Source organism: Epinephelus fuscoguttatus, linkage group LG2 (assembly GCF_011397635.1).
Source record: "Epinephelus fuscoguttatus linkage group LG2, E.fuscoguttatus.final_Chr_v1".
Taxonomy (NCBI): domain Eukaryota; kingdom Metazoa; phylum Chordata; class Actinopteri; order Perciformes; family Serranidae; genus Epinephelus; species Epinephelus fuscoguttatus.
Genome location: NC_064753.1, coordinates 37,067,048 through 37,088,024, shown reverse-complemented (window position 1 = coordinate 37,088,024; position 20,977 = coordinate 37,067,048). Strand labels below are relative to the sequence as shown.

The following is a 20,977-nucleotide window of genomic DNA, read 5'->3' as shown; positions in this document are numbered from 1 at the left end:
ATTTTGCAAGGCAGGTGGTCAAGTGGAAAAGAGGGCATCCTTTCCACATGTTTTTTATTTTTTTTGTTGCTCACGTGAAGTGCTGGTGCAAAAAAAGAAAAGAAAAAAAGTGCACATGCAAAGGTCAGTATACCTTGAGGCCCACGTGCATATACAGTTTATTTGTGCACAGTAATGAGCAGGAAACTTACATATAAGGTATCTAAATAGCTACACTATTGGCAACTTGCAGCTTCTACACATACATGTTCACTGTCTACATTTATCTATATATACATATATATAGATAGATAGATAGATAGATAGATAGATATCTTGAAACTTAAGGAATTATTATTTCATTTCATTTTCATTTTATTTATTTATTTTTTCCTCCAATAAATCACATTTTTAAGGGGTTTAACATACTCAAAAAAAGTCAGTAGCGCCCCCTAAAAAAATAGTAACGTCCCAAAACGCACATTAAAGTCTCTTGGAGCCCTACCCTAAACCCAAGAGCCATTTTTAATTATATGTTAAATTTGTGTGCGTTTTTGGCCATTTCAGAGGTCATACCTTAACAAACTCCTCCAGATCGACATCAAAGTTGATGTGCACCAATGATGGCTCCAAATCCACAATCCACAATTCAAGCAGACCTTCTGCAGACTTCAAAAAGGTCTGCTTGGGGTGCAGACTCCAGCAGACTTCATTGATTTAATAACCCACAATTCATTGCAATATGGACATGACATTATGGGGGTTTGAACTGCCAAATAAAAGTATAATTGTGTAAAATAGTTATTGGCAGTTAGGTCTATTAAAATGTTACTTGAATGTTGTAGGCCAGTAATAATATTCAACCACATCATCATGATATAGATAATAAGTGCAGGTTGTAGAAGGACTGAAAATGCATGTTAATATTGCAGCCTATCTGGCTGTGCAGTGAAATAGGCACAAAAAAAGGTTGAGAAACAACAGAAGAAGGTTTCTAATCAATCAATCAATCAATCAATCAATCAATCAATCAATCAATCAATCAACTTTTATTTCATAGACTCAAGGTCCATTTAAAAGACATACAGCACAGAAAGATTTAAAAAAGGCACTCATACCAATATTTCCACATAGGTGACTGGCACCGCAAAGAACTTGCAGTATAAAGAGGAGTACAATAAGCTCTAAAAAGATTAATCTTAACATAATCTGAACACCAAGAAAATTTCCTAAACAGCATGTTAGCTTGTGCATATAACACACGGCGTTGCCTATATAGGTCATCTGACATTTCATCATTAATAACGTGTCCAAGGTACTAAGTTTTACTGCAGACAGACAAAAGCTGCCCTGCCAACCAAAAAGAGGAAAAACAAAATCCGTATCCCCTTTGACCCTGCAGATCACAACAGCACTCTTACCATCATTGTACTTGACATCAAAATTAACACCATAATTAGTACATATATTCAACAGTTGTTGAAGTTGTCGGCATACATGAGATGGTTAATTAATGTATTACCAATCATACAACCTGTTTTACGGTTTCTTAGCTGGTCTGATAGATCATCTATATACATGTTAAAAAGGGCTGGTGAGAGAAGTCCTCCCTGGCGAACTCCATTACCCACACCAGATGCAGCAGAGATTACATTCCCCCATTTTATCTGCATGGTCTGGTTAGCATACCAATAAGACAGAATCCTAGTTACACTGTCAGGCACACCCCTTTGACTCAACTTTAAAAAGAGCTTATGATGGTTGACTCGGTCAAAAGCCTTAGAAACGTCAATAAAACCAATTAAAACAGAGGAGTTCTGTCTTCTATAATTTTCTATTTCCTTTAATACAGAGATACATACATCAGTACCATGCTAGGCCTTAAAACCAAACTGATTGTCCGAGGTACCTAGAAATGCACATAATCTATCTAATACTATTCTTTCCAGGACTTTGGATACCACACTGGCTAGCGCAGTAGGTCTGTAATTATCCACGCTTCCCACCTTGCCCGCTAATACTTACTTATCGAGTTATAGTCCTGTCCTTAATACAAGCATGTCTGTTTTTGAAGGCATGTAGCCTGTGTGTTACATAGAGATACATTTTTGTTCAGTCACAAAAAGGCTATACATGGGATTTATATCTTATTACCTGCAGGAACAGCTGTATAGGCACTATTCATCAACTTATGTGACATAGATATGAATATGACAGCAGCAATAGTTAAATGTTTCCACGTGACATTACATACAACTGAAGTCCACAAGGGCTCAGTCCGCAAGTCCAGAGGATGGACATTTGGATTCAGCCGTAGTGGACACAGAAAATGTGCAACAGGTCATTCCAACACCCTTGCTTGCAGCTTTAATTCAAGTTTTTATTGGTTTAAAAGGCTCAGCACATGGCATACATATACATTATTTTCTGGGCATGCACAAGGCATATGTTTTTTATGACTTGAAGGTGGACTCCAGTACATAAAGAATAATTTACAAATAAGTCTAGAAGAAAAGAGAAGAAAACAATCTGACAAACAAAAACATGTCACACATACAGTATGTCCTCATACATCACTCTACAGTTTCACATAATCACAGAGCAAGTTCATAACCACGTAGGCTTCTCTTCCATTTTAATATGAGTCCAGACATTTATCAACAAAGAAAACAATGCCACACTGTAAATAAAAGTAAATAACCATTCAAAAATAACCATGCAAATGGTATTTTCTGAATAAATATTATGATAAACCAACAATCTACCTATGTTCAGTTGCAACAGTCAGGCTGAGTGTGTTCTCTCCTTTCCTTTATTCTCCACTCCTTGCCTTTGCTCTTTTCTCAGTAAACATTACTTCAAATTGACTCTTGGTCTCATAAGACATGTGGGAGTGAGAAAGCAGCAATTCCGCATTTGTCTCAACTCACACTGGGCAGTTGCTGAACCTGAATCTGTCAGAGTGCTGGAGGGAGACGGTCCGGTTTTACACGGGACGAGCTTACTTGTTGTTAAACTGGCTGTAATGTGATGTGGGGTTTTTTTGGACAGTGGTTTAATTTCACAGCAGTGAAAGTGACAATAATTCATGATTTATTTTGGATCAGTGACTAGTTGGGAAACAAGATGAAGTCTGAAGAAATATCTGTTTCTCATCATGTCCTGAATCATGCAGAACATTGTCTGTGTGTTTTGGCTGAACACCACTTGTGATCTGTTATCGTTCCACTCAAACAAGATAAGATGGATATTTAGTCCATTTTGTGTCTAAACTGGGACAACTAATGAAGAGAAAATACTACTGAAATTCACAATAATTATTTGTAAGAAGGCTGGAAAAATTGCATTTGAATAATAAAGTTATTTCCATCATGCCTGTAACTGACTGAGGTGTGGACTCAAGGTAAATTTGATGACTTTAGACCTGACTTAATATCAAAAAAGACTTCCAACTCAACTTAAACACCAATGACTCATGACTTCACTTGGACTTGAGCCCTCTGACTCAGCTAATGTTGACATTATTCATTACCTACAAGCCAACGCCTAATTCCCTAGATCCACATTCCCTCTGCATCCACTCAATTTGCAGCAAAGAATTAGAAGGAGAAGAAGAAGAAGAAGCAGCTTTATATAGCACCTGAGAGTTTGCAGCCCTGATCTCCTCAGGCAGGTCATTCCAGAGTCGAGGAGCTTTGACTGCAAAGCCTCTGTCACCTTTGTGAATTAATCTAGACCTTGGAACAACAAGAAAAGATGCATCTGAGGATCTCAGGCGAGAGAGGGATTACAAGGCAATAAAAGATCTGTTATAAATCTTGGAGCGAGGCCTCTAAGGGTTTTGTAAGTAATCAATAAAATCTGAAAAATCCATTCTCAGAGCAATAGATAACCACTCTGGGGAAGCCAGAATTGGTGTGATGTGGTCATACTTTCTTGTCCAAGTCAAGATTCTGGATGAGCTGGAGGCGTGAGAGGGATTTTGTACTGATGCCAGAGAGCAAGGAATTGCAGTATTCTAACTGACTTGTTATGAGTGCATGAATAACAGTTTCCAGACGCCCTGTGAAGTTCTGCCTGTTACATGTGGAGTTACTGAGTGGGACATAGATTAAGCTGCAGGAAATGTTGTGATGGCCACTTGTGAATGTCATAAAATAGCAGGTTAGGTTTGTTCTGATAGTTTTTTGTTGGATCACAACTTAAATAGATCTGAGTCTCATTGTAGAGCTGTGCCATTAATATCTACCCAGGTTTGGAGACAGTCCAGAAGGATGTCACGGTCAATGGTGTCGAATGCGGCCCTTAAATCTAGGAGGACAGGAATAGATTTATGGACAGTATGCTTGATGATAACAACCAAGAACCAGGAAGAACTAACATTACGTTAATGAGCACCAGTTAGGGGAAAACAAATGATACCAAAGATAATTTTGTTAACATTCAGAAACTATGTGGTGGTCGAAGAGCACATTTAGACTTCTTTAGGATCCGGAACTCAAAGTTTAGGACTCTGGACTTGTCAGTCTTGAGTTGGGATTTGAGTGTCAAGACTTGACACTTACTTACTTGCAAAACAATGACCTGGTCCTACCTCTGGACTGACTTCACTGTGACACCAAGCAAGAGCTCCAACAATCAAATCAAATATTAACTTATTTTTTCATCTAAAGCTACAGACTGACTATAAAAAAATAAAAACACCTTTCCCTCCATCAGGGTGGTGGAGTGAATATTACACTGAACTTGTGCAACAATAGTGCACCTCTAAGCTTAGATTAGATTAGAGGTTTTGTTTGTCATGGTTTGTTTATGTATTTATTATTTCCCTGTGTGTAGGTGAATTTGCTGTTGTGTAATGGGTGAAAAAGTGATGCTTGAATTGATGTTTAAATTGAAACTGATTCAAATTGACCTATGTTGGTAGTTTTTATACAAGTTCTACCTGCAACAGGAAATCTGCAATTTATTTTGTAATCATTAAAAATTTTCAGGGGCTGAGGTGAGTTGAATAGATTTGTTTGATAGGTGCAATGCAATTTAACATTGTTCGAATCCAGAGCATGAAACAGATGTGCTGCAGGGTTTATAGCTATTGCCTTTATTTAGCTCTCGTCCTCATTGGGCTTTACAGTGTTATTTAATTATACAGCTTTCAGTATCATAAAAACCACAAGATACACATACCACAATACACTTTGGTAATTGCCCAAAAAAATACTTGTATGTTTCTGCAAGCCATGGATATGTTACATCTGTACATTATTTTGTAGCTTATACACTGAAACATTTCTCAATGCTGTGGTGAAGTCTAACACAGGTGCAGAGGAGTGGGAGGAGCAGGACACAATTTGCAGACAAACTCCTGCACACTGTCTAACTTGCAAGTGATACATTTATTGTGATGTTTCAGTAGCTAGATCTTCATCAGGCAAAAGGTTAAGGCACAAAAACCACTTGGTTTTGGTCAGGAAAAGATCATGTTTGGCTCAAAACACCCATGCTTGGCAGCACAAAACCCGCTGAAAACGCAGGGACAAGTCAATGAAAAACACCCAGGTTCCATGCCACAAACACCAGTGGAAACGTCGCGAAGGGTCAGCAAACACAGCTGGTGTTGTTGTTTTTGAACAGTGATCTCCAGCTTGGCAGACCTCTCAACCAGTTGTCATAGTGTCCACCATCACCTCCACTTTCAGATGACCAAGTGATATGATATGCTTGAAACATGCCAACGTATTTGTTGTTCGCAGAAACATACAATTCCAACATTTTCTTCCACCAACTGGGCTGAATTTACAATACAAGTAGCTAAAAATGGGTACAGCTCTGGTTTGCTTTAGCCAGCACTTTAACTTTGTTGTAAAGGACTTCATATCTGGAATTTAATTGTTTTCAGTGGGGAATGTTTTCCAGAGTTGACATGGAGAAAGCTGACTGTCCAAATTTCGATCTACAATGTGGTATTTAAAGCTGCCATTCAACATGCCCCCAGTTACGCTGTCACTGTCTTGTCTGTGGATATATCTGAAAAGAGGCTCTTGGGCTAGACTGTTCATATATTTAAAGAAAGTAATTTGAGAAAACAATAATGAGTAAAGCTCTCATGCTATGATGACTGTATCTTTTCAGTGTGTGAAAGTGATGCCACCGGACAGGGTTTTTGTTCGTTGTTTTCATTGCTTAATGTCAGATGTCTGATTTTAGATGGTAATGCCCGAGTCCATACTGTCATACAACATGAAAAATAAGAAAATCATAGAGTGCATTACTGCTGCCAAACATATTGATTTTGATGCATAACTTTTCAAACACTTTTAATACTAAGAGCTGCTCTCTCATTCTCTCCTCTCTCCGACAGCGAGTTGACATCATCGGTTTGCTGTCACACCTCTGTAGTGCCCCCCCAGGCCCATCTCCTCTCCCTCACTAACAGTGCTGTCTTCTCGTCACTTGTTTCATTCACTCCAGTTGCACATTTAAGCCAATACAATTTCGTTTATAAAGCTCAAAATCACAAATCACAATCTGCCTCAGAGGGCTTTACAACATCCGATATTCCTCTGTCCTCTGACCCTTACAACGGATACGGAAAAACACCCCCCTTAAAGAAACCCATACAGGCTTTTGCAGCACAGTTGTGTGTTTTAGATACAGTTATTGACGTCTGAAATTGTGACAATCTCAGAGGCTTTTGAACATGTGCATAACCACAAGAAGAATACTGTTTTCATTCATGCAAAAAAAAGTTTTAGTTGCTGATAATGTTTACTACAGTTATTTAGCTATTCTCTGCTTCTAACCTAGAAAAGTTGTCAACGTTATAGTGTCTGGACACCACTAGAGTGCATAAACATGGTGTCCATGTCAGAACATACTAAACACAGAGGCATACACGTACTCCTATGCATGCTTGTCATGTTTTTTTGCACGTTAGTTGTTCCACCTAAGAGAAGCCTTAGTAGTCTGTGATAATTTAGACAATAGGCTGCAGATGAATGTCGATGGTTTTGGAACACAAAGTTTAATAATCACATCAAGGTGTCATTTTAGGGTGTCTACATTAAATTATATAATGTAAAATGTAATGTGCTGTGTATCCCAATTACACTGAGGACAGAGACTCTGGTTGCATGTGTATTTGTCTCCACCTTATGGTCGCCCCCTTCAGTCACACCTGGAATTTGTCTCTGTTGATTTGATTATTACGAGTAAATCAGAGGTGATATACACATGGAAACAAGTTAGAATTACTTTAATTTAAAGGCGATGTAGTAATGTAAGTAATTCATATTTACAGATATTGACACATAAACATGAAATTCATATTAGGACCTGTGTTACATATTTTTTGTAACTCTAAGCAATTACATGCTGCTCAAGTCTTTCCTATAAGCATTGCATTAAAGCTGGGTAGGCAGAAATCTGGCAAAAAAAAATTGAGAGAAAGTCTAAAAGCCACTGTCCTCGCTGTCAGAAGCATCTCAGTAAACAATTTGATCATTCATATGTACAGCGTTGCTTCTCAACACCATTTTTAGACTGAATTAAGTAAAAGCAGAAGTCCTCATGCTTGTAAATGTACTTTTTATATTATCACTTGGCAGTAAATATATCATTTATATTCTGATCCCATCTACTGCTTTTAATGAAACCATTTACTATTTCTCCATATTATTTTACAACACACAAATAACATGAGTTAAAATCTCTGTTCAGTCACTGAGCTGAAGTTCATTATTAAAACTATCAATGCCCGCACATTTAATGAACACTGAGAGTCTACTCATAGTTTGATGTGTCCTGATATGATGAAGCTGTAGACCTGAGCTGTCAGCGGTACATAACTTTTCTCTGCATCATCAAGGATGTAAAGAGGGTCCTGGATACGTCCTGGATCGAAACTCTCCTCCACTAACTTCACCTTTATTTGCTTGAAAGTCCCCGTCACCTCAACGGCATTCTGCATGGTACAAAATACTCAATCAAAAAAGCATCAAAGTATCATAATCTGCAAACACAATGGGGAAAAGGTGGCATAAATACTGCATTATTTTTGATACATGGTTTTTTTTCCAGAAGTGAAATGCAGTGAAGCGTGTGTGAAGTTAACATACCTGTATTCTGATAAAGCGAGGTCGGGCATATGAAGGCAGGTAGCTAACCACATGGTTATATATTCTGCTTCCACTGAACTCAGCACCCTCCTTCACAGTGACTGCTGCCATTCCTACCCGCCCCTCATGCCCTTCATTGCAAAACAAAATTGAAACTGACATTTACCAATCCATTATCAAATCAATGTCTCTCTTACATGTTCTGCCATGAGGAAGTCTGGACACTCTTATCAAACATACTGTGAGGTACAATGTACAGGGGATATGACCATCACCTGGTACTTGGACTCCATAAACGTTGGCTTCTTTGAGACAATCACTGATCGACAGGATGTCGGACACCTCGTTCGTTGCCACATTCTCGCCTTTCCACCTGTAGGCTCAAACAAGTTACAACTTCATACAGGCTGCTTTTTTAACCTGGGGAAAAAGTACAATTTACAGGTCTGTGCATGTCAGGAAGCTGAAACACCTCCATGTCTGAGCAACAAATACAAGTTTGCCGAGATTTTTTTAAAGAAGCCTAGGGCATAACATGCAGCGTTGTACATTAAAGGTTTAATAGATGAGATTTTGAAAACTACTGTAACAGCGAACAACTATTTGCTGCTAAGATATCGGGAGTAGTGGCGTCCTAAGCAGAGGGTAAAATCACACTTCACATTTTTGTTCTTTATTTTGGAAGCCAGACTGGCAGCTGAGTCCCTGTGAGTGTATCCCACTGGCTAGCTGCTCACCGCTGCTCTACACTGCATTCATACAGCTGTTATCGCTGATAATGACACAGAAGCCAAAGGCCCATCCTCTGGTTACCCTCCAGATTAACACTATAAGCTTTATCAGCACTGTTGCTGTCGTCACTGTTAGCGTCTGTGTCTCAGTCCACGGAGGCAGCTGTCAGTCAGCAGCAGCCCCTGTGGAGCTGAGACAACAGCTCTCACCAGACTGACTGACATTTACTGAACCAAGATACTTTTCATGTCACCTTAAGGAAGAAATCAATAGTGTATTTACTGATTCATTGATTTTAATTTCCAGCCCACTGTAGTGAGTGAGGGGAACCCATTGCTCACAGACGGACTGGGAGCTTATCAATCACTGTATATACGGTTAAAAAGTAAAACGCACCTATACTGCGGGACATTTATGTGATTCAAGCTGTCAGTGCAGATTAGGCTTCACTAAATGTGACAGAAATAGATTCAAAGCATAAAAAAGAGGTTATCTGGTTACCATGGAGATGACTTAAAACCTTTTCCTGAAGCATAAACTGAAAACAATGCGCAACAGTTCAATTTCTATTGAGGGAGAGACATCAGAAGTGTCGAGCACCCTGCCACAGCTAGCACTGCTAGCTGCCGCCATTTTGACTTAGCCTCCACTATGTTTGCTTGTGACGTTAGAGGTGAGAGCTGTCCCAGCTCAGACTACGAATGTCGTATATAACATCTTTAAATGTTGCAGGACTGCTGAAAACTGCATTAAGAGGTCAACAGGAAATGTATTGTACATGTATTGTGTTTATTCAAATGTGCTGTTGACTAGAAAAAATATTCCTATTAATTCTTTAGTTTTGATAGTGTTGGTAGAGAGCTGCATACCAATAACTCGGTTCACGTCTCAAACAGGAAGATATTCACGAAAATATATAACAAAAACAAAAACACACCTGGGGGAAAAAACATATGACCCTTATGAATAATCTAATCTTATAAAGATAAACTACAAACAGTGATTCTGTAAATAAGTAAAGAAAAACTAAGTTTTAAAATTCAAGCAGGGTGAATTTCTGTACCTGAATGTGTCACCTACACGATCCTGAAAGTAAATGAAGTTGTCTTTATCGATCCTCATCAGGTCACCGCTGTTGAAGTAAAGATCTCCTTTCTTGAAAACATTTCGAAGTCTTTTCTTCTCCGTCTGTTCTTCATTCTTGGCGTAGCCGACAAAAGGAGCGATGTCTGTGATCTTTGACACCAGCAGTCCTGTCTCACCTTAAAGAAAAAGCCAAGAGACGTCTTTTACTGCCACTGTCTATCAGTGGACTACTTGCCCCATCATTGGCATCCTAATTTAGTTGGTAAAATGTCCAGCTGTAATATCGAGCATCATGGTACATGCTAGTGCAAGTTTAAGCATGAGTTTCCTTTACCTTTGGGCGACTCCACGCAGAGGCCATTAGCATCTCTAATTGGCTCATCCCGCTCTGTGTCATACTTGATCAGGGCGAAGGGGAACAGCCTCTACAGGAGGAAGTAAAGACATTAGTGTTGCATTTTGTGCCCAACACATTTTTATACCAGCAGAAAAAACATAATTCCCGTAATATTCATTGACAGACAACCATTGCATTCCAATATATGACGTGTGTGATTCCAACATACACACTGATAAATTGGCTGTCAGTGATAGCAGGAACAATGTTAACAGACACATATGTTTGTTTTAATCTCATTCTCACCTTGTGAAAAAAGTTTACTCGTCCAATTGCTCCAATTTTCCCTGCATAGTTGACAAATCCCACATTTCCCTCAGTGGAGGCGTAAAACTCTCGGATTTGAATGTTCCCAAAGCGATTGACAAACTCTCTCCATATCTCCGCTCTGACACCGTTGCCAATGGCCAGGCGTACTTTATGGTCCTTGTCATTTTCTTTCTGTAATGTCACATAAAAATTAAAATTAAATACAACAAGCATTTTTAAGTACTAAAGAAAAAAATGTTTTGATGGCTAATTAAAGCTGGGGTAGACAGTTACTGTAAATATAAGTAGTGAAGTGAATAGGCAGTGAATTTAAAATCAATCAAAACCGACTTTTTTTTTTATTATTCTGCTAATACTTTCCCTACTGTGTGTGCTCATGTACTGTCCCCTTAAAAACGCATTACTGTATGTAGTCATGTGACTCCACCCCGTCTAGTCCACAACCTGAAAGCAACATGGATGAGAACTCAAACATCGAGCCAACTGAGCAACCTGAGCAGCTTCTACCAAAGAGAAATGCCGACTCCGTTGTCTGGACACATTTTGGCTTTTGTGAAGATGACATTGAACAGAAGGAAATCAAATGTAAACACTGCAGGAAAAAAACATTTCAGCGCCCAAAGCTAATACCACCAATCTGTTCAGTACTTGAAGCACCAAATATGAACAGTACATGGCTCAAAAAAAGAGAAAGAGACTGACAGGTGCCCAGCAACAAGTTCCTCCACAAAGCAGCTCTGGATAACACAAGCATTTACAAAGGCTACACAACATGAAAGACAAAATAAGTTATGCTCTCTGTCCTGCAGAATCAGCAAACTTTCTGTTGCTGCCCTTACACTGGTTAGACCGAGCACAGCTGCTGGACTCCAGCCCACTGTGATACCCCACTCTGACGGGTGTGCATTGGCCGAACTCGAGCCGCTGTAGTGGCTCCCCGCTTTTCTCTCCACAATGGAGGGGAGCATGGGGAAGGGACCGTGGGGTGGCTAGCTAGCTATTTCTTGTCTAATTTGTAGTTTGATGAACAGAGAGAGAGGTGCGATGAGAGCTGAGAGCTGAGTGACTGACTGAGCTGCAAGCAACTGTACAATGAAATAATGGGAAACAACTGTTACTGTATGAAGTGTGTGCATGTGCCTGCAGTCATCTGGTGGGAGGGGCTTAGGACAAAGAGGGGAGAGCTGCAGGAGGACGGTGTATTTTCAAATTCTGCCTGTAATTTTTTCTTAGATTTGTGCCCACCCTCGCTTTGATTAAAATAATCAAAGTGCTAGACTGTACTAGACTGTAAATGACCTAATCAGAGACAGAAGAAACACTTAAGAAATACAGTGTGAGGCTTAAAAAAACTCGTCTCTCTAAAGAAAAACCAAACAAATATTGTATCAGAAATACCATATACTGTAATAAATGTGACCCATACTAGTCCAAGGTCATGTGGTTGCCAAGTTACATGATATGTCTTCCTAAGTTAAGGTCAGCATCTATTCCTAGTGGTGACCAGATACAGACAGACCACCTCCTCTCACTGAAGAAGGGTCACGCAGTAAATTGAGACTGCACTTCATGTGATGCAATTTGATACTCTGAATGGCCATACATGTAGGCACAGTGTTTACAGTACTCCTAAATACAGTCAGACACATCCTATAAAAAAATCTGAGAGGTGTGCAATGCCTTTTACAAATGTCTATTCATCAGATCTGCAGTCGTATCCATAATGTGCCACGCTGTTCAAACCCCTACAGATAATGACGCAGGAAGCTGGAATGTGATAGTTGAGATTTAACGATTTCTATTTTGGTAAGCCAGCTGTGTTGCGCTGCGGGAATGTACAGATTTGGAAAGTTATCTTTGAGTAGGTCTGCCTCAAAGGCAGCCTGCTGCAGCCGGTTAAAAGTGCTCTGTCTCAGCAGCTGTCTCGAGTGTGAGTCAAGATGGCAGAGAGGAGGCGTGGTTCCCACAGCGCCCTGCCAAAGGAACTGTGTGAGCATGTTTGAGTTGCTATCACACTAAAAACTGGCACTTAATGAATAAATAAAGGTCAGAGGTCAGAGGCTCTGCAGATAAATACTCCGCCACACAGTTCTAGTGGGTCATTAGTGATGATTAAGAGGGATTAATTCTGTATGAGTCTAAACATTTTTAGGAAAATCCTGCATAGTTTACCTTTAACCTTTTAATCTTAACTTAGAGGTATAATCTATTCAGATGCTCCTGATATGTCTCCTAATAAAGAAGGATGGTGACCTTTACCGCCTGCCAACCCTAAAGGAATGCCACTGGTTTGTGTTTCAGTTTGAACTGTCACATGATTAAGACACTGCAGCAGCAGAGGCCTTTCTACACTACAAAGGCAACAAAGTGGGGGATACATGAAGTAACTTAAAATAATTAAGAAAGGTGAAGTGTGTACGATCTAGGGCAGAAATAGACTATAATATAATAAGTATGGTTTTTTTAGTGTATAATCACCTGAAAATAAGAATCATTGTGTTTTTGTTACCTTAGAATGAGCTGTTTATATCGACAAAGGGAGTGGGCCCTCTTCATTGGACTATGCCATGTTGCATTGCCATGTTTCTACAGTAGCCCAGAACAGACAAACCAAACACTGGGTCTAGATAGGGCCATTCACGTTTTCACCACTGTAGTTAGCAGCCCGTCTGTAACGAGCCAAATAACGTTGGAAAACCCTGTTTTTTTAATGTGAAAATGCTTTATTCAGTTTTTTTTACCTGATTAAATCACTGAGTCCATTTGTTTTAAAGAGGAGGAGACCTCCGCAGACAATTCGGCTCCTGGTAAAAACTTCCTGAACGTCTGGATCTTAAGTTATCCGAGAGAAAAGGTGAGCACATTAGCAGGTGCTGGGCTAGCGGACCATCTGCAATGAGCTGAACAGCGTCAGATAAAGACTGATTCATAACATGAAACTGTTTTATTCAGTGTTTTTAACGTTTTAGATCACCGGGTCTGTTTGTTTTGAAGAGGAAGAGACCTCCGTGGATAATTCGGCTCCTGAAAAAAACCTTCTGAACAATGAAAACTGAAGGAATCTGAGCCAAAGTTCACGCATGGCACATGGGGGAAGTTTCAGCTGGTTGCAATCTGCAATCCTCGCTGCCCGATGGCACTAAATCCTACACACTGCTCTTCTAAAATCATTACAAAATATTTCTATTAGATTTAAAAATCTTCAAATATCTGCAAAACAGATATTATTCCTACTTAAACTGAATGACTGCTAAGTTTTGCAGTACTGAGCTGTGCATGGCTGCAGCATCACTGTGTGAAAAAGCTGGGAAGAGTCAAAATCATTTTACCTTCGGTGTGCTACAGAGGTAACGCATCACCTCTCCTATGTACTGCACAACAGTCACACTGTGTTTCCTGCAGTCGTCCCAAAACTGAGAGGCAGAGAACTTCCTCCTCAGAATCATCGTTGATCCTTTAAAATAAGACAGGAAAAAAAAAGAAAAAGAAAATTTGATCGTGAGCTAAACAACATAGAAATGAAACATCATGACAGATTCATTTTTAGAGACAGGTCCCTCTTGTATTTGCTAATATTCTCCTCCATCTCCTTCCAAGGAAATCTAACTTCTAACTTATGGAAATAAACCAATCTTTGCACATAGGACATGATTTCAAATATATTTCAAGGATTAATTATATTTTTGGCCTGGAAAGTTCTACTGATGGATCCTCATGGATATATTACTTTTCTTTCTCCTCCTCTTCCTTCCTTTCTGAACACTTCTCCATGGGTATGTTTACCTCAGCTATTAGGCTTTACACACAGTTTGTCCATCCACAGGCGTTTCCGTAGCCCAGTAGTTTTACTGTGGTGTACTCTACAAATATGTTGCAGTTTCTTAAAGCTAGATCAGGCCAGACTTTTGCTAAATATTCCTCTTTCATCGTCATCTTATTTTTCTACCTTCTTCTTTCTAAGTATTGGAGTCTCTGATAACTTAAATTTATGATTGGTAAACCCTGCCACACCGTGCTGACCTGCACCTCAGGTTCCCACTGTGTATACCACTTCTATGTGTCATCTACTGTTGACCTACTATCTCCCCCTAAAGATCCCCTGTCCGCCCTTACAAATAGACAAAATGGGTATTTAGGGTCCAGAGGATTAGGTTTAGATTTTAATGAAGAAGGTGATCAGGGGAAATCTCATCACTTTCTTGCATTTCAGTACATAGGAATATAATGGTTTAACTTGCATGGGCAGTTATCACAACCCAAGTGGCTGTATAGTGTCTCCTCACTCATTTTCCCACTGATCAGGTAACTCAGTCACAATACTGCCACATCAAAGGTTGTAAATCCAAGCCTGGGTAAATACGTATGGCTACTCTGCCATTGTATTGTTAGACACATTATTTCAAAGACCCTTTTCAAGGTTTAATGATTTCTGGTTTGGAAGGTTGTGCTGATGGACTCTCTTTCTCTTCTTCTTGCTCCTCAAAATACCCGACCTTGACCCACTGGTGCACAGCAGCTCTGTTCAAACTTTATTCTGTTACAAAAGTAGAGATGCAGGTGATGCCCATTTTCAAAAAGACATGTCTATTTTGGGATGTCCGTCTACATTTTTAAATAAGTAATAATTTTTTTAGGTTTAATAAATCATCAAATATTGTGTTAACTTCCCTGGTTATTTCTACACTTTGACTTGAATTAAAGATGAATGACTACACTTTATATGAGACCTGGATACTTCCAGATCCTCATGCCAACAATATTAAACTGTATTCCATTGAACTGCATGTAGTGCACAACAGGATGGTGATTGTTGTGGAGCAGTGTTGGACATCTCCTGATGTGTGTGTGTGTAACTCAGGCTGCTTACTCAGCCATATAATAGCTGTGTGAACTTTAGCCTATTTAGAAAGAAGCAGTTATAAAGACGAGGTAATCTGGTCTTGTTTGACCCGGCTCTGTTCAGATTACATGTTCACAGTGACAAAAGATTCTTTCATCTGGTTTCCTACAGGGGCGGGAAAACCAGAGGGAGAAGGAGGAGGGAGGAGAATGAGTTCAATTCGGTTTACAGTTATGCAGCACAATAACCCCATACTTAGGTACATGTGTGAGAACCTTGTGAAGGCCTTACTTCCCTTTTAACTGCAGAAACCTAATGTCCAAATGACACCTCAATATCTTGTCAGTGATAGCAGGTGGAAAGCCAGTGATGGATTGCATTCTTGTCACTATATGTTATGGCTTTTGTTTTTTTCCATAATAAAGAAGTACAATGATCAATAATCATATGTTAATTATCCTTGTTGTCCTGTAAAATGCATGTATCTCCAAAACAACCACTTTTCATAAGCTAAGAAAAACAGACAGCCACAGGCAGCCAACGGTTGCAGCGATATACCAATAAACTGTATACCAGGGTATGAACACTGACGGTTATCATGCATCTCTACATGGGTGTGTATACAATATCTATCTTATTAACAGCATGGTTGACTCTGTGTCGCATGGCTTGTGTGTTAGTGCACATGACCATATTGCTGACCTGTAGCTGCATGTTTTAACATTTCAGACCTGGACTTTAGAGCTGGAGCAAGACCTCCAGAATGACTATTGTATTTATCTTATTTATCTCTTCGTCTCTCTTCGCATGCTGTTAGTTGTTGTCATGTTGTTGTATTGTACTGACGCTCTGCTGTTGCTTGCTGCTTTGCATGACCTGTGTTCTACCTTGAGAATCTGCTGTAGTTAATGGAGTATTTCTGCCTCTACGCTGTCTTTATCCAGTGTATCGTCCTGTGGATTTTATCCTTTTATTGTTTTCAAAACAGCTCGCCAAAGGACTGGAGTTGAAAATTAGCCAACTGGCTAACACTGGCACATTTACAGAAATGCTGATTAATGTGCATTGGCCTTATAAATACAATAAATGACATAAAATAGGGACAGATGACCTTTACCTCTGGCTAACCCTAAAGGAGTGTCACTGATTTATGTTTCAGTTTTAACTATCACACCATCAAGACACATGTGGTATTGTTTAATGTCAAACTTCCGTAACACAGCTTTGTTGTCAGCTTTGTGACAATGCATTTTTAACTGGGGTATTATATATATATATATATATATATATATATATATACATTTTTGACATACTGCCCTAACAGAACCACATGTCTCTGCTTTTTAAGCTAAATAAACAATTGAAAACAACATTGGATTGGTTCAAAAGTACATCCTCACAAAGCTGTGTAACAGAAATTCGACATTACACAATACCGCATCTGCAGTGTCATGATGGTGTGACAGTTAAGACTGAAACACAAACCAGTGACACTCCTTAAACCGTCATACCTGATGTTGACAGATTCACATGTTGGTTCATTGTAATCTTAATCTTTGTTTTTTATTTATTGATTTCCAGTTGAGTGAATTGTGGGAACCACAATTGCCCTAAGAAAACTTGTGTCAAAATTAAAGCCACATTGGATCCGTTAAAAATGCATTGTCACAAAGCTGACAACAAAGCTGTGTTACGGAAGTTTGACATTAAACAATACCACATGTGTTTTGATGGTGTGACAGTTAAGACTGAAACACAAACCAGTGACACTCCTTAAACCGTCGTACCTGATGCCTCATATTTTAAAATGTGGCTCTATTTCATTTTTTTCATTTATCTTTATTTGTTGTAGAGGGACAATGTACATTTTAAAAATAAAATGTAAGTGCACCCAAATATATATATATATATATATATATATATATATATATATATATATATATATATATATATATATATATATATATATATATATATATATATATATATGTATATATATATATATATATATATATATATATATACACATATATATATATATACACGTATATATATATATATATATATATATGTGTATATATATATATATATATATATGTATATATATATATATATATATATATATATATATATATATATAGATATATATATATATATATATACACGTACATATATATATATATATATATATACGTGTATATATATATATATATATATATATATATATATATATATATATATATATATAGGTGCACTTACATTTTATTTTTAAAATGTACATTGTCCCTCTACAACAAATAAAGATAAATGAAAAAAATGAAATAGAGCCACATTTTAAAATATGAGGCATCAGGTACGACGGTTTAAGGAGTGTCACTGGTTTGTGTTTCAGTCTTAAGTTTTCTTAGGGCAATTGTGGTTCCCACAATGCCCAGCCAAATGTCCTGTGTGAGCTTGTTTGAGTTGCAGTCACTCAACCTGAAATCAATAAATAAAAAACAAAGATTAAGATTACAATGAACCAACATGTGAATCTGTCAACATCAGGTATGACGGTTTAAGGAGCGTCACTGGTTTGTGTTTCAGTCTTAACTGTCACACCATCATGACACTGCAGATGCGGTATTGTGTAATGTCGAATTTCTGTTACACAGCTTTGTGAGGATGTACTTTTGAACCAATCCAATGTTGTTTTCAATTGTTTATTTAGCTTAAAAAGCAGAGACATGTGGTTCTGTTAGGGCAGTATGTCAAAAATGTATGTCGACAAACTGAACCTAGATCTGTCATAAATTATGCATCACATCATCCCTGCTTGGATTTCACAGCCACTTGCATTCACAACCTCTTTTGTGTGACTTTTTTAAAGTTTGTGTTTGGTGTGTCAAACTATTTTGTTTCATATGGTTATCTTTAAATTATGTTTGGTTTATGGTACAAAAATGTTATACGTGTGATCAGTTTGATTTCACACTAGTTTGCATTGAAAAAATCACTGTCTGTTGGCTTAAAATTCAGTAACTATAGAGTCAGTTATCGAACAAAGAAATGTATAAAACAACCTAACAACATTAATCCAGTAAAATACATACTCATCCATTTGAAAGGAATCTCACACAGCCTTCACAGTCTTCTTTGTGTTACACTTTGCTCTTAGCTACATCTCAGTTGTCTCACCTGTCTCAATGGAACCAATAAACCCTACGATGAATCCAGCCGTGTGGTACAGAGGCAGGTTGAGGTAGATGACATCACTGGATGTTACACCGTTTGAAGATAAAACGACCAAAGCTGTTAAGAGGCGATTCTGATTGACCACGGCTGCCTTAGGGAGACCTGAAATACAACCAGACACAAAAAGCAGAGACCCTGAAAACGTCTGTGGTACGTTGTTGTGGAACCAAAGCAGCCACGACATACCTGTAGTCCCAGAGGTGTAAATATAAACTGCAGGACTTTTGAATGTGATGTGTGATCTGAGAGATCGAGGGAGCGGGGTGTCCGGTGCCTCGTCCACTTTATCAAAGAAGCTCTCAATCCCAGGGGTGTCACAGTGTTTTGTCATTAGGAGGACGGTGACACCCTGCTCGATGAGTGAGGGCAGCACATCCTCCACTGCTTCCTTTAGCTCTGGAAAGGGACACAATACAATCATAACCCAGAGACACTGGTTTCAGATTAACATACAGATATTGGCAGCTTTAGAGAAAATGCAAAAGCCTACATGAACCTTGCAAACTTTCACTTTAAGTTAGAAGTATGGACAACAGTTACTGAGAGGCTGGAAGACTGTCAGTGAACTCTGGGAGTTTAGTTCAGGGGACAATGACAATGTGCACTTATTTTGAGAACAAAAGTACGGTTTCCAACCGTTGCATGACAGGGCAATTTTGAGGGTCCTACTTAAACTCGTCAAACCATACATTCAATCATTTTCCGCAACCTCTTATCCGGTTTAGCGGCGGGCTGGAGCCTATCCCAGCTGACACTGGTTTACAGGTGGGGTACACCCTGGACAGGTCACCAGACTATCACAGGGCTGACACATAGAGACAGACAACCATTCACACTCACATTCACACCTACGGGCAATTTAGAGTCACCAATTAACCTGCATGTCTTTGGACTGTGGGAGGAAGCTGGACTACTGGAGAAAACCCACGCTGACTCGGGGAGAACATGCAAAGTCTGCACAGAGGGGCTCCCCCACCTAGGGGTTCGAACCAGGAAAATAGAAAGTGAAATCTTAATTTTTAAAAAAAAAAAACAAAACTGCACAGCATAGCATAAAAATGTGCTGTTATGCACCAATACTCTACTTGGCAATAAACCAGATTCTGATTGTGAAAATTTTTAAACCTGTATTTGTTCATTAATTTGTGCAGCTCTGCTGGTGTAAAGGATTTTAAAATTTGAGCCACATAAGGGCCAAACATGGGACACAACTTTTAGAAACAGCTTGAACCTTTAGGCATGACTGGGGTCAAACTGATGAGCAGAAACAATGTAACATCCAACCTGAATGCATGACTGAAGCCAACAGCTCCTTAAAAAGTACGCCCATCTGCCTTAACTTTAAGTAAACTTTTGCTGTGCACAGATACACACCCGAGGCTGCAATCAACACTGTGGCCTTGCAGCAGTTAAAGCAGTGCAGCAGAGACTTTGTGCGGATGTTGTGATTGAGGAGAGCCACAGGAGAGCCTAATTTGGCCAAAGCCAGCCAGGTAAACATGAAGGCGGGTTCATTCCCCATGAAAAGTGCGACGGTGTCTCCAGCTTTGTATCCGGGGTGAGACTGGAGCGCGTTGGCTGTCTTGTTGCTCCTCTTGTCTGTGGAAGTGTACGAGTAGTTTTCATTTTCAAACACAATGAAGGGCTTGTGTGGATGCGCGGCGGTCTGCTCCAAAAAACGGTCCAAAACAAAGAAGAAAGGTCTCCTTCTTCGCCTCGAGACAAACTTCACCAAAATGCGCAGGAGATCCCCAAAATACAGAATATCCATCCACAGATAAGGGGACAGAGTTTTAAGCGCAAACGGTGTGATGAGGATAGTTGCTAAAATAACTGAAAACAAATATATCTCCATCATGTTTTCTGTTTAAAAGCCTGAGGTCCCGTAAAAAAAAAGTGCAGCCCCTGCTGCAAACTGAGGAATGCTGCAAATAAGGCTTGAGTTCAGTGGGGCGGAGCATTTACTCAAAAACTGGGTCAAGTCTATAGAAAAGGTCAAATATGTGTATAATTTGGAATTCAGATGATTGAAGGGAATACTGCTCTGTCTATTTTTGTCGCAAAAACAAGATGATAAGTGAGAAGTGGTATTCGATCTTCAGGTAACAGATCGCATCAAGGCTTATTTAGAGATGTAAAACAAGCAATCAAAAAGCAAATATCTCCCACATGTAGGTTTGGTGTCAGGGTCAGGTGAGAAAGGCAGTTTTACCATGTAAAAAGCCCTTCAGCTAGTCAGGGTCAGTTGATGCAGGAGGCGGAGCCACACACAAAAAAGGCCTGTGGTGAAACAGGACTGTTACACTATTTTACAGTTTGGCA

General features: G+C 39.1%; 1 protein-coding gene across 1 annotated transcript; it reads right to left on the bottom strand.

The window, feature by feature from the left end:
• Positions 1–3,630: 3,630 nt before the first annotated feature.
• zgc:158482 (uncharacterized protein LOC100009650 homolog) lies at positions 3,631–20,650 on the bottom strand. The gene is made up of 10 exons (XM_049602493.1): positions 20,030–20,650; positions 18,842–19,051; positions 18,599–18,757; positions 13,911–14,035; positions 10,558–10,752; positions 10,249–10,339; positions 9,892–10,090; positions 8,372–8,469; positions 8,097–8,227; positions 3,631–7,942 (listed from the first exon to the last, which is right to left on the bottom strand). Exons 1-10 carry the CDS (start codon positions 20,511–20,513, stop codon positions 7,766–7,768), a joined length of 1,869 nt encoding a protein of 622 aa, XP_049458450.1. The 5' UTR covers positions 20,514–20,650; the 3' UTR covers positions 3,631–7,765.
• Positions 20,651–20,977: the final 327 nt, after the last annotated feature.

What these genes read in the sequence shown, in the direction of transcription:
- zgc:158482 (XM_049602493.1), bottom strand. Translation starts at nt 20,513, where the DNA reads ATGATGGAGATATATTTGTTTTCAGTTATTTTAGCAACTATCCTCATC. An exon ending in TTACACCTCTGGGACTACAG is followed by an intron (nt 18,758 to 18,841) that starts GTATGTCGTGGC and finishes GTTGTATTTCAG; the next exon opens with GTCTCCCTAAGGCAGCCGTG. An exon ending in CTGCGTGGAGTCGCCCAAAG is followed by an intron (nt 10,091 to 10,248) that starts GTAAAGGAAACT and finishes TTTTTCTTTAAG; the next exon opens with GTGAGACAGGACTGCTGGTG.